This window comes from Coregonus lavaretus (assembly GCF_964263955.1).
Source record: "Coregonus lavaretus genome assembly, chromosome: 22".
In the NCBI taxonomy this organism is placed as follows: Eukaryota; Metazoa; Chordata; class Actinopteri; order Salmoniformes; family Salmonidae; genus Coregonus; species Coregonus lavaretus.
This window is the reverse complement of record NC_140009.1, coordinates 45,856,501-45,871,134: the sequence shown is the minus strand read 5'-3', so window position 1 is coordinate 45,871,134 and position 14,634 is coordinate 45,856,501. Positions and strand designations below refer to the sequence as shown.

The following is a 14,634-nucleotide window of genomic DNA, read 5'->3' as shown; positions in this document are numbered from 1 at the left end:
CTCCACTGTAAAGTTTTGGCCTCTGCATGAGTCTCTCAGCAGCACTGCAACATGGGACTTTCAAAGTAAGTTGGCATGCAATGTTTTTTCTGGACTGCATGCAAGGCTATTATTACACACAACTAATAGTGTCAATTATTCATCTGAACACAAATGTTGTTACTATTCGGCCTATATTATCACTCGTTTCTTTTCCCCCTCGTTTGTAAAGCATTTTACTGTGCTACTATAGTTCAAAAGAAGTGGATGATGCCAGATGGTTGTGTATATACACACACACACACACAAACATTGAAGCTAGACTTCAGGCAACTAAAAGGTGCAATACGTAGCTTTTAGACTTGTTAGTGAACAACATACATGGTGGCTAATGTAGAGGTGCGTGTATACATGGAACAAGTGCCTTTTTGATGGAAATATGGAGGGGGCTCTTAAAAGAGCCTTTGGGGGATTTTCGAGTTAAGGTCATCCTCATTTATGCGCGCTCTCCGCGAATACGGCGGGCCAGCTGGATGTCCTTGGGCATGATGGTCACCCGCTTGGCGTGGATGGCGCACAGGTTGGTGTCCTCGAACAGGCCGACCAGGTAAGCCTCGCTAGCCTCCTGCAGGGCCATCACGGCGGAGCTCTGGAAGCGCAGGTCGGTCTTGAAGTCCTGGGCGATTTCTCTCACCAGGTGCTGGAAGGGCAGCTTGCGGATGAGTAGCTCAGTGGACTTCTGGTAACGACGGATCTCTCTCAGAGCCATGGTGCCGGGCCTGTAACGGGGAGGCTCTCCTGCGCGCAGCCTTGGCGGCGAGCTGCATCCTGTAGGCTTTCCCACGGGTGGATTTGCGAGCGGTTTGCTTGGTTCTGGCCATGGCGCTAGCTTCCTTCTTAGACAGTCGGAGTATAGCCTCGAAATGCCCATGTGAAATGTATAAAGCCGGCAGTGGCATCTGCTGATTGGACACCATCTCCCCACCACCCCGATTGGCCCGTTACGGAGGCCTCCTCTGTCGGCTATCGGAAGGGATGCTTTGCTTCTCTTTTTTTTTGACCGGGCACCCAAAACAGTACACTGCGCGCCCAAAACAATACACTGCGCGCCCATAAAACACACTGTACGCCAAAAAACAATACACTTTGCGTGCGCCCGCAATAATACACTGCGCGCCCAAAACAATAGATCACTGCCGGCCTTTACACGCAATAATAGTCGCCAAAGTCAAGAGTGAAATCTTGTGATATAATTTAATGCTAGCCTGCTATGGCAAACGAGGCCAATAGTACACTGCGCGGATGTCACGGTTTCGGCCGAGGCAGCTCCTCCTCCTTGTTCGGGCAGGTTTCGCCGTTCGTCGTCTCCGGAGTACTAGCTGCCACCGCTCCATGTTTCCTGTTTGACTAGTTTTGTCTGTTAGTCACACCTGTCTTGTGTTTTGTCTAATTAGGCACCCTATTTAGTTTCCCTGTTTTGTGTGTTGTGTTGTGTGTAATTGTTTCGTGTTGGTGTCGTTTTCGTACCGTTGGTTGGTACGCCACCTCTGTATTTTGCTTACTTCTCGGTTGAGGAGTTTTGCGCGCCTGTTTATGCGCGCTTATGTTTTACTCCTGTGTGCGTTGTGCCTCCGGCTATTTTGGATTATTTGACTCGCTTTCCCAGTAAAGTATTTTGGACTCTCTTTCTGCTTCTGCACTTGATTCCACACCACACCATTTCTACACGGCCCTGACAGAATTACACACCTCTTCGATGGAATCAGCAGGAGCACAAGTCGACAGCGTGGAGGGACGTCTCCAGGGACAGGAACATCGCATTAATCGGATCGGGCACGCGTTGGAGGGCGTCATGGACACTCTTCGGCGCTGGGAGATCAGCGGTGTTCCCACAGCCCCACCGATCGCTCCATCACCACCAGAGAACCTGCCTACTCATCCACCGGAACCCAGTGGGATTCGGCTCTCGCTCCCGAGGGCGTACGACGGCTCCGCTGCCGGGTGTCAGGGCTTCCTTCTGCAAGTGGAGCTCTACCTAGCCACTATACACCCGGCGCCCTCGGGATACGAGAGCGTTTCCGCCCTCATCTCCTGTCTCACCGGCAAGGCGTTGGAGTGGGCCAACGCCGAATGGAGGGGAATAGACTCCGCCACCGTCACCTATGCGGAGTTCTCCCGCCGCTTTCGTGCGGTCTTTGACCATCCACCAGAGGGAAGAGCGGCGGGGGAACGTCTATTCCACCTCCGACAGGGGATGAGGAGCGCTCAAGAATTCGCACTGGAGTTCCGGACTCTAGCGGCTGACGCGGGGTGGAATGAGAGGGCCCTCATAGACCATTTTAGGTGTAGCCTTAGGGAGGACGTCCGCAGGGAGTTAGCGTGTAGGGACGCTACGTTAACTTTTGACCAGCTTGTGGACATGGCTATTCGTCTGGACAACCTACTCACGACCCGCGGACGTCCCAGATGGGGGCCTCCCATTCCACCCTCCAGCACCTCCGAGCCTAGTCCGATGGAGCTGGGAGGGGCTGGCGCTAGAACTAAAAGAGGAAGGAACCCGAGGGGAGCAGTCTCCTGCACCAAGTGTGGCCGCGGAGGACACACCGCGGCTAGGTGCTGGGGAGGGTTCCCTGAGGAGGGAGATGGCAGGCCATACAGTGGGGAGTCCACCCAGGTGAGTAGGCGCCCTACTTACCCAGAGCTTTCTGTCGTCCACTTTACATTGCCTGTTTGTTTTCCACAGGTTGCACCTCGTTCCCAGCATAAGGCGCTAGTCGATTCAGGCGCAGCTGGGAATTTTATAGATCGCAAATTTTGTGTTAAGTTAGGGATTCCCCTCCTTCCAGTTGATAAACCTTTCCCCGTACATGCTTTAGATAGTCGTCCGTTAGGATCTGGGTGGATTGGGGAGCTCACAGCGCCACTTAGGATGATGACGCAGGGGGGTCATGAGGAGACGATTCAACTCTCTCTGATTGACTCTCCTGCGTATCCGGTGGTACTGGGGCTTCCCTGGTTAACCACCCATGATCCTACTATTTCGTGGCGAGAGAAGGCTCTTCAAGGGTGGTCTGCTCAGTGTGAGGGGTTTTGTCTGGGTGTTTCCGTAGGGGCGACCTCGGTGGAGAGTCCGAACCAGATGTCAGCACTGCACATTCCTCCTGAGTATGAGGATTTGGCACTTGTGTTTAGTAAGACCCGAGCGGCAAGGTTGCCACCTCATAGACAGGGGGATTGTGCGATAGACCTCCAGATAGGAGCAGCGCTCCCGCGGAGCCATGTGTATCCTTTGTCACAGGAGGAGAAAAAAGCAATGGAGACGTACATTGCCGAGTCTCTGAGACAGGGATACATACGGACCTCTACTTCTCCCGCGTCCTCGAGCTTCTTTTTTGTGAAGAAAAAGGATGGAGGTCTGCGTCCGTGTATTGATTACCGCGGTCTCAATCAGGTGACTGTTAAATACAGTTATCCACTCCCGCTGATTGGGACTATGACGGAGTCACTGCACGGGGCACGGTTCTTCACAAAATTGGACCTCAGGAGCGCATATAATTTGGTGCGCATTAGGGAGGGCGATGAGTGGAAGACAGCATTTAGTACTACATCCGGCCATTACGAGTATCTGGTCATGCCATATGGGTTAATGAATGCTCCATCAGTCTTCCAATCATTTGTAGATGAAATTTTCCGGGACATGCAGGCGCAGGGGGTGGTGGTGTACATTGATGATATTCTGGTGTACAGCCCTACCCGGGCCGAGCATGTAGCCCTGGTGCGCAGAGTATTGAGGAGACTGTTGGAGCATGACCTGTATGTCAAGGCTGAGAAATGTCTGTTCTTCCAGGAGTCAGTTTCCTTTTTGGGTTACCAGTTGTCTGCGTCAGGGGTGAGAATAGAGGTGGACCGAGTGTCCGCCGTGCGTAATTGGCCAACCCCAACGACTGTTAAGGAGGTGCAGCGGTTTTTGGGATTTGCAAATTACTACCGAAGGTTTATCCGGGGTTTTGGTCAGGTGGCAGCTCCCATCACGTCTCTTCTGAAGGGGGTCCGGTGCGCTTGCAGTGGTCGGCTGAGGCGGACAGGGCTTTTGGTAAGCTGAAGGACCTGTTTACCTCGGCTCCGGTGTTGGCGCACCCGGATCCCACTTTACCATTTCAAATTGAGGTAGACGCGTCCGAGGCTGGTATTGGGGCCGTTCTATCTCAACGCTCGGGTACACCACCTAAGCTCCGCCCCTGTGCTTTTTATTCTAAAAAGCTCAGTCCGGCGGAGCGGAATTATGACGTAGGGGACAGGGAGCTGTTAGCCGTAGTCCAGGCCCTAAAGGTGTGGAGGCATTGGCTTGAGGGGGCTCAGCACCCTTTCCTTATTCTGACCGATCACCGTAACCTGGAATATATTCGGGCAGCTAGGAGACTAAATCCTCGCCAGGCTCGATGGACTATGTTTCTCGCCCGGTTTGTGTTTAAGATCACTTACATCCCTGGGTCCCAGAACGGGAAGGCAGATGCTCTGTCCCGCCGGTATGACGCGGAGGAGAGGTGCGTGGAGCCCATTCCCATACTACCGGAGTCGTGTCTGGTGGCACCGGTGGTGTGGGAGGTCGATGCGGAGATCGAGCGGGCGTTACGTACCGACCCTAGACCTCCACAGTGTCCGGTGGGTCGGACGTACGTCCCGCTCGAGGTCCGGGATCGATTGATTTATTGGGCTCACACGTCTACCTCCTCTGGACATCCGGGTATTGGCCGGACGGTGCACTGCCTTACCATGAAGTACTGGTGGCCAACATTAGCCAGGGATGTGAGGGTTTATGTCTCCTCCTGCTCAATATGTGCCCAGTGTAAGGCACCCAGACATTTGCCCAGGGGTAAATTACAGCCCCTGCCCGTTCCACAGCGACCCTGGTCTCATCTATCGGTGGATTTTGTTACCGATCTTCCCTCCTCCCAGGGGAATACCACCATCCTGGTCGTTGTGGATCGGTTCTCTAAGGCCTGTCGTCTCCTTCCTATGCCGGGTCTTCCTACTGCCCTACAGACCGCTGAGGCTCTATTTACTCACGTCTTCCGGCATTACGGGGTACCCGAGGATATAGTGTCTGATCGAGGCCCCCAGTTTACCTCCAGAGTCTGGAGAGCATTTATGGAACGTTTGGGGGTCTCGGTGAGCCTTACCTCGGGTTACCACCCGGAGAGCAATGGGCAGGTCGAAAGAGTCAACCAGGATGTGGGTAGGTTTCTGAGGTCATACTGTCAGGACCGGCCGGAGGAGTGGGCGAGATATGTGCCCTGGGCCGAGATGGCACAGAACTCTCTCCGCCACTCCTCCACTAGACTAACCCCTTTTCAGTGTGTCTTAGGGTATCAGCCGGTTCTGGCACCGTGGCATGAGAGCCAGATCGAGGCCCCCGCTGTGGATGAGTGGGTAAGGCGCTCGGAGGATACGTGGAACGCTGCTCATGTCCATCTGCAGCGTGCCATACGTCGACAAAAGACGAGCGCCGACCTACGCCGCAGTGAGGGGCCAGTGTATGCACCTGGAGATCGAGTCTGGCTTTCAACCAGGAAACTACCCCTCCGCCTGCCCTGCCGGAAGCTGGGTCGGCGGTTTGTGGGGCCTTTTAAAGTCCTGAGGAGATTGAATGAGGTGTGTTACAGGTTAGAACTACCTATTGATTACAAGAATATTAACCCCTCATTCCATGTGTCTCTCCTCAGGCCGGTGGTAGCTGGTCCACTCCAGGACTTCGAGATTGAGGAGACTCCCCCGCCCCCGTTGGAGATCGAGGGGGCTCCGGCGTACACTGTTCGGACCATCCTGGATTCCAGACGCCGGATGGGGGGTCTCCAATATCTCGTGGAGTGGGAGGGGTACGGTCCGGAAGAACGGTGCTGGGTGCCGAGGAGGGATATTCTGGATCCGTCCCTGATGACCGAATTCCATCGTGGTCATCCTACGCGCCCGGCGCCGCGCCCTCCTGGGCGTCCCCGAGGCCGGAGTCGGCGCACGGCTGGAGCCGCGCGTCAAGGGGGGGGTACTGTCACGGTTTCGGCCGAGGCAGCTCCTCCTCCTTGTTCGGGCAGGTTTCGCCGTTCGTCGTCTCCGGAGTACTAGCTGCCACCGGTCCATGTTTCCTGTTTGACTAGTTTTGTCTGTTAGTCACACCTGTCTTGTGTTTTGTCTAATTAGGCACCCTATTTAGTTTCCCTGTTTTGTGTGTTGTGTTGTGTGTAATTGTTTCGTGTTGGTGTCGTTTTCGTACCGTTGGTTGGTACGCCACCTCTGTATTTTGCTTACTTCTCGGTTGAGGAGTTTTGCGTGCCTGTTTATGCGCGCTTATGTTTTACGCCTGTGTGCGTTGTGCCTCCGGCTATTTTGGATTATTTGACTCGCTTTCCCAGTAAAGTATTTTGGACTCTCTTTCTGCTTCTGCACTTGATTCCACACCACACCATTTCTACACGGCCCTGACAGCGGATGCAACTGCACACTGCGCGCAGGCAAAAGCACAATGTGCGCGCAAAAGTACACTGCCGGCCCTTTATGCGCAATAATAGTCCCTGAAGTCAAGAGTGAAATCTTGTGTTATAATTTAATGCTACCCTGCTATGGCAAACGAGGCCAATAGTACACTGCGCGGATCTAACTGCACACTGCGCGCAGGCAAAAGCACATTGTGCGCGCAAAAGTACACTGCCGGCCCTTTATGCGCAATAATAGTCGCTGAAGTCAAGAGTGAAATCTTATGTTCTAATCTAATGCCAGCCTGCTATGGCAAACGATGCCAATAGTCCACTGCGCGCAGGCATTAGGACACTACCGCGCGATAATATTCGCCAATGTCAAGAGTAAAATATTTTGTTCTAATCACCACATGTTCAGTAATGGCATTTCCCCCCTTTATTCAAATTAAAACCTCTCACTTTCAGTTATTTGAAATGAAATAATCTCTCAAATATCACTATATCTAAAACAAGCCATAGAAAGTTGGTTGCAATTTCAATTAAATCATCCAGAAACGACAGAACAAACTCAAATACACTAATAGGAGAAAATATATATTTATTGATATTGTATGTTGTATAGCCTTACTTGTTGGTATTCAGACGACCAGAACCTTAATAATAATCACCATACTTACTTCACATAGCACGGACATATAGTAGACTACTGACACTCACTCCTATGGAATGGGTATGGGGACTGGACACGCCGGGACCCAGACCCTACTGTTGTCGATCACACATATTAATGTCGTGTTCAGGGTGCTATCAGAGTTATCGGAAATACCTAGTTCCGACTGGGAAGTTTCACTTGAATTACCCTCCAAGTAGGAATTACAAGTGAGAAATAGTGAAAATGTTGTTGCCAATCTTATTGGTTTAAGAATTGTTCCGACAATTCTCAATAATGTAAAATGTAAATGTTGTTCTGTCACCGTGGATTTACACACATACACAGTTTATGGGCTGCCTCATTCTAGTTCTGCCTGGTAAAAAAAAGTATAAACGTTTGGAAATGTGTGTTACTTGTGCTTAGTTATTTATTATTATTATTTTATTTGATAGGTACTTGAATTTACCTGAATTATTTTAATTTAAGCTATTTTGTAATTCATTTTCATTTATTTAATTAATTGGATGAACTATAATTTGCCTAAAGATGATTATTTTGTATTTTTGTCTGTCTGATTGTTGTCTTGTGTTAAAAAATAAACTCAAGTATCTCAACAGTTACTCAGTACTTGAGTAGTTTTTTCACCAAGTACTTTTTTACTCTTACTCAAGTAATTATTTGGATGACTACTTTTTACTTTTACTTGAGTCATATTATTCTGAAGTAACAGTATTTTTACTTGAGTACAATTTTTGGCTGCTCTACCCACATAAGCCAAGCTTACCTCCCGCCAGAGAGACACATCCTCAACCTCTGACTCTGAATGCATTCAACCGTGCTGAATACAGAAACGCATGCGCGGAGCCTTCCTGATTTGGCCATGCGACTTTGACTATTGTAGATAATCCATTTGGATTGATGCCTTTTATTTCAACGCCTCAGGCAAGTAAAACGTGCAATACGTAGCTTTTAGACAGGTTAGTTAACAACATACACGGTGAGAAATGTAGACGTGCGCGTATCCAAAGCGATTTACAGTCATGTGCGCATACATGTTTACGTATGGGTGGTCCCAGGGATGGAACCCACTACCCTGGCGTTACAAGCGCCATGCTCAACCAATTGAGCTACAGAGGACCACGTATAAATAGATCAATTATGCCTTTTTGATGGAAATATTGAGGTGGGATTTTGGAGATCAGTTCATATTTTACGCGCGCTCTCTGCAAATAAGGCGGGCCAGCTCGATGTCCTAGGGCACAATATGCACCCTCTTTGCGTGGATGGCACACAGTTTGGTGTCCTCAAACAGACCGACCAGGTAAGCCTCGCTGGCCTCCTGCAGGGCCATCACGGCGGAGCTCTGGAAGCGCAGGTCGGTCTTGAAGAACAGGGCGATTTTTCTCCCCAGGCGCTGGAAGGGCACATTGCGGATGAGCAGCTCAGTGGAGCTTTGGTAACGACGGATCTCTCTGAGACACGGTGCCGGGCCTGTAACAGGGAGGCTCTCCTGCGCACAGCCTTGGCGGCGAGCTGCATCCTGTAGGCTTTCCCACGGGTGGATTTGCGAGCGGTTTGCTTGGTTCTGGCCATGGCGCTAGCTTCCTTCTTAGACAGTCGGAGTATAGCCTCGAAATGCCCATGTGAAATGTATATAGCCGGCAGTGGCATCTGCTGATTGGACACCATCTCCCCACCACCCCGATTGGCCCGTTACGGAGGCCTCCTCTGTCGGCTATCGGAAGGGATGCTTTGCTTCTCTTTTTTTTTGACCGCGCACCCAAAACAGTACACTGCACGCCCAAAACAATACACTGCGCGCCCATAAAACACACTGTACGCCAAAAAACAATATACTTTGCGTGCGCCCGCAATAATACACTGCGCGCCCAAAACAATAGATCACTGCCGGGCTTTACACGCAATAATAGTCGCCAAAGTCAAGAGTGAAATCTTGTGTTATAATTTAATGCTAGCCTGCTATGGCAAACGAGGCCAATAGTACACTGCGCGGATGCAACTGCACACTGCGCGCAGGCAAAAGCACATTGTGCGCGCAAAAGTACACTGCCGGCCCTTTATGCGCAATAATAGTCGCTGAAGTCAAGAGTGAAATCTTGTGTTATAATTTAATGCTAGCCTGCTATGGCAAACGAGGCCAATAGTACACTGCGCGGATGCAACTGCACACTGCGCGCAGGCAAAAGCACATTGTGCGCGCAAAAGTACACTGCCGGCCCTTTATGCGCAATAATAGTCGCTGAAGTCAAGAGTGAAATCTTATGTTCTAATCTAATGCCAGCCTGCTATGGCAAACGATGCCAATAGTCCACTGCGCGCAGGCATTAGGACACTGCCGCGCGATAATATCCGCCAAAGTCAAATGTAAAATATTTTGTTCTAATCACCACATGTTCAGTAATGGCATTTCCCCCCTTTATTCAAATTACAACCTCTCACTTTCAGTTATTTGAAATGAAATAATCTCTCAAATATCACTATATCTAAAACAAGCCATAGAAAGTTGGTTGCAATTTCAATTAAATCATCCAGAAACGACAGAACAAACTCAAATACACTAATAGGAGAAAATATATATTTATTGATATTGTATGTTGTATAGCCTTACTTGTTGGTATCTCAGACGACCAGAACCTTAATAATAATCACCACACTTACTTCACATAGCACGGACATATAGTAGACTACTGACACTCACTCCTATGGAATGGGTATGGGGACTGGACACGCCGGGACCCAGACCCTACTGTTGTCGATCACACATATTAATGTCGTGTTCAGGGTGCTATCAGAGTTATCGGAAATACCTAGTTCCGACTGGGAAGTTTCACTTGAATGACCCTCCAAGTAGGAATTACAAGTGAGAAATAGTGAAAATGTTGTTGCCAATCTTATTGGTTTAAGAATTGTTCCGACTTCAAAACCACTTGAACACAATCATGTGGGAGTTACAACTTCCATTTTCGACGAGAATGTGAAGTTGGCATAATACAGCATTCAAGTGCTAGTCGGTACTAGGAAACGGACATTTCTGACTTGCTAACTGGTTGAACGCGTTACAATAGCCTAAGTATATAATATGATTGACATAACCACAATAGAAAGGCCTTGGAAGTGCCATAAGTGAAAGCTGACATATTTCATTATTTTTACATTAACCTCTTTAACATGTATTAAATGAATAATGAAGAAAATTGTGTAATTTAGACTCTACGAAATATGAAATGCACTATGAAGAAAATCGTGTACTGTTGCCTACACGGAAAAGGGGCCTTTCTGACCAAAGGTGCACCAGTATCCCAAAGTATTAATCGAAATCAAGCATAGAAAACAGCGTTAGCATTAATAAAACAATTTTTCCCACGAATTAAGTTGCACGTAAATGTGTGTATTTTCTCACAAATGATGTTCAGAAAGTCTCAAACAGTAAATAGGCATACAACTACAATGTTTGAAACATTATTAAATAAAGACAACATTTCTGTATATTCATAACGTTTAATTAGCCATATTAAAGAAAATAAAGAAAAATAGGCTATCCGTTTATGGTTGTTGTGTGTTAAATTGCTGTCTTTTCGCACGAATTAAGTAGCACATAAATTCGTGTCTTTTCACACAGAAACGCACGAAATCTGCTGAAATACATTATGCTACCTGTGGTTTTCTCGAGCACGGTTATATGTCAGACTTTTAAAGGGCGACGGATAGGGGAAAGCAAACCCCGTATTGAGTCAATACTGTCATCGATTGGTAAACATAATCCTTAACGTAAATATCCCAGGTTAGTACACAACGACTTTCCTTACAGTTAGTGAATAGATATATATATATATTTTATACTGGCCCCCCGTGGGAATCAAACCCACAACCCTGGCATTGCAAACGCCATGCTCTATCAACTGAGCTACATCCCTGCTGGCCATTCCCTCCCCTACCCTGGACGACGCTGGGCCAATTGTGCGCCGCTCATGAGTCTCCAGGTCGCGGCTGGCTGCAACAGAGCCTGGATTCGAACCAGGATCTCTAGTGGCCTTAGACCACTGCGCCACTCAGGAGCTACAGCGGTAGGTGAGGGAATGGCCGGCAGGGAGGTAGCTCAGTTGGTAGAGCATGGTGTTTGCAACGCCAGGGTTGTGGGTTCGATTCCCACGGGGGGCCAGTATGAAAAAAAAAGAACAATGTATGCACTAACTGTACGTCGCTCTGGATAAGAGCGTCTGCTAAATAATGTAAAATGTAAATGTTGTTCTGTCACCGTGGAGTTACACACATACACAGTTTATGGGCTGCCTCATTCTAGTTCTGCCTGGTAAAAAAAAGTATAAACGTTTGGAAATGTGTGTTACTTGTGCTTAGTTATTTATTATTATTATTATTTTATTTGATAAGTACTTGAATTTACCTGAATTATTTTAATTTAAGCTATTTTGTAATTCATTTTCATTTATTTAATTAATTGGATGAACTATAATTGGCCTAAAGATGATTATTTTGTATTTTTGTCTGTCTGATTGTTGTCTTGTGTTAAAAAATAAACTCAAGTATCTCAACAGTTACTCAGTACTTGAGTAGTTTTTTCACCAAGTACTTTTTTACTCTTACTCAAGTAATTATTTGGATGACTACTTTTTACTTTTACTTGAGTCATATTATTCTGAAGTAACAGTATTTTTACTTGAGTACAATTTTTGGCTACTCTACCCACATAAGCCAAGCTTACCTCCCGCCAGAGAGACACATCCTCAACCTCTGACTCTGAATGCATTCAACCGTGCTGAATACAGAAACGCATGCGCGGAGCCTTCCTGATTTGGCCATGCGACTTTGACTATTGTAGATAATCCATTTGGATTGATGTCTTTTATTTCAACGCCTCAGGCAAGTAAAACGTGCAATACGTAGCTTTTAGACAGGTTAGTTAACAACATACACGGTGAGAAATGTAGACGTGCGCGTATATAATAATAATATGCCATTTAGCAGACGCTTTTATCCAAAGCGATTTACAGTCATGTGCGCATACATGTTTACGTATGGGTGGTCCCAGGGATGGAACCCACTACCCTGGCGTTACAAGCGCCATGCTCTACCAATTGAGCTACAGAGGACCACGTATAAATAGATCAATTATGCCTTTTTGATGGAAATATTGAGGTGGGATTTTGGAGATCAATTCATATTTTACGCGCGCTCTCTGCAAATAAGGCGGGCCAGCTCGATGTCCTAGGGCACGATATGCAACCCTCTTTGCATGGATGGCACACAGTTTGGTGTCCTCAAACAGACCAACCAGGTAAGCCTCGCTGGCCTCCTGCAGGGCCATCACGGCGGAGCTCTGGAAGCGCAGGTCGGTCTTGAAGAACAGGGCGATTTTTCTCCCCAGGTGCTGGAAGGGCACATTGCGGATGAGCAGCTCAGTGGAGCTTTGGTAACAACGGATCTCTCTGAGACACGGTGCCGGGCCTGTAACGGGGAGGCTCTCCTGCGCGCAGCCTTGGCTGCGAGCTGCATCCTGTAGGCTTTGCCACGGGTGGATTTGCGAGCGGTTTGCTTGGTTCTGGCCATGGCGCTAGCTTCCTTCTTAGACAGTCGGAGTATAGCCTCGAAATGCCCATGTGAAATGTATAAAGCCGGCAGTGGCATCTGCTGATTGGACACCATCTCCCCACCACCCCGATTGGCCCGTTACGGAGGCCTCCTCAGTCGGCTATCGGAAGGGATGCTTTGCTTCTCTTTTTTTTGACCGCGCACCCAAAACAGTACACTGCGCGCCCAAAACAATACACTGCGCGCCCATAAAACACACTGTACGCCAAAAAACAATACACTTTGCGTGCGCCCGAAATAATACACTGCGCGCCCAAAACAATAGATCACTGCCGGCCTTTACACGCAATAATAGTCGCCAAAGTCAAGAGTGAAATCTTGTGTTATAATTTAATGCTAGCCTGCTATGGCAAACGAGGCCAATAGTACACTGCGCGGATGCAACTGCACACTGCGCGCAGGCAAAAGCACAATGTGCGCGCAAAAGTACACTGCCGGCCCTTTATGCGCAATAATAGTCGCTGAAGTCAAGAGTGAAATCTTGTGTTATAATTTAATGCTAGCCTGCTATGGCAAACGATGCCAATAGTACACTGCGCGGATGCAACTGCACACTGCGCGCAGGCAAAAGCACATTGTGCGCGCAAAAGTACACTGCCGGCCCTTTATGCGCAATAATAGTCGCTGAAGTCAAGAGTGAAATCTTATGTTCTAATCTAATGCCAGCCTGCTATGGCAAACGATGCCAATAGTCCACTGCGCGCAGGCATTAGGACACTGCCGCGTGATAATATTCGCCAAAGTCAAGAGTAAAATATTTTGTTCTAATCACCACATGTTCAATAATGGCATTTCCCCCCTTTATTCAAATTACAACCTCTCACTTTCAGTTATTTGAAATGAAATAATCTCTCAAATATCACTATATCTAAAACAAGCCATAGAAAATTGGTTGCAATTTCAATTAAATCATCCAGAAACGACAGAACAAACTCAAATACACTAATAGGAGAAAATATATATTTATTGATATTGTATGTTGTATAGCCTTACTTGTTGGTATCTCAGACGACCAGAACCTTAATAATAATCACCATACTTACTTCACATAGCACGGACATATAGTAGACTACTGACACTCACTCCTATGGAATGGGTATGGGGACTGAAAATGAGTCCAAAAATGATGCAGAAAAATTAATCCATGCATTTGTTACTTCTAGGTTAGACTACTGCAATGCTCTACTTTCCGGCTACCCGGATAAAGCACTAAATAAACTTCAGTTAGTGCTAAATACGGCTGCTAGAATCCTGACTAGAACCAAGAAATTTGATCATATTACTCCAGTGCTAGCTTCCCTACACTGGCTTCCTGTTAAGGCAAGGGCTGATTTCAAGGTTTTACTGTTAACCTATAAAGCGTTACATGGGCTTGCTCCTACCTATCTTTCCGAGTTGGTCCTGCCGTACATACCAATACGTACGCTACGGTCACAAGACGCAGGCCTCCTAATTGTCCCTAGAATTTATAAGCAAACAGCGGGAGGCAGGGCTTTCTCCTATAGATCTCCATTTTTATGGAACAGTTTGCCTACCCATGTGAGAGACGCAGACTCGGTCTCAACCTTTAAGTCTTTACTGAAGACTTATCTCTTCAGTAAGTCATATGATTGAGTGTTGTCTGGCCCAGGAGTCTTCGGATGGGGCCACAGTGTCTCCGGACCGCTCCTGTCTCAGCCTCCAGTATTTATGCTGCAGTAGTTTATGTGTCGGGGGGCTGGGGTTAGTTGGTTATACCTGGAGTACTTCTCCTGTCTTATCCAGTGTCCTGTGTGAATTTAAGTATGCTCTCTCTAATTCTCTCGTTCTCTTTTTCTCTCTGAGAACCTGAGCCCTAGGACCATACGTCAGGACTACCGGGCATGCTGACACCTTGCTGTCCCCAGTCCGCCTGGCCTTGCTGCT

The 14,634-nt window shown here is 47.9% G+C and overlaps 1 protein-coding gene across 1 annotated transcript in view; it reads right to left on the bottom strand.

Moving 5' to 3' along the window:
- Nucleotides 1-475: 475 nt before the first annotated feature.
- The window catches only part of LOC311149970 (histone H3.2-like), a gene marked incomplete at both ends in the record, with an annotated part of 35,256 nt that continues 21,097 nt past the window's right edge, over nt 476-14,634 (bottom strand). Inside the window, one exon of the mRNA XM_084187186.1 lies at nt 476-814. Within this exon, the coding sequence (XP_084043312.1) occupies nt 476-814 (339 nt within the window). The remainder of the gene's footprint in view (nt 815-14,634) is intronic.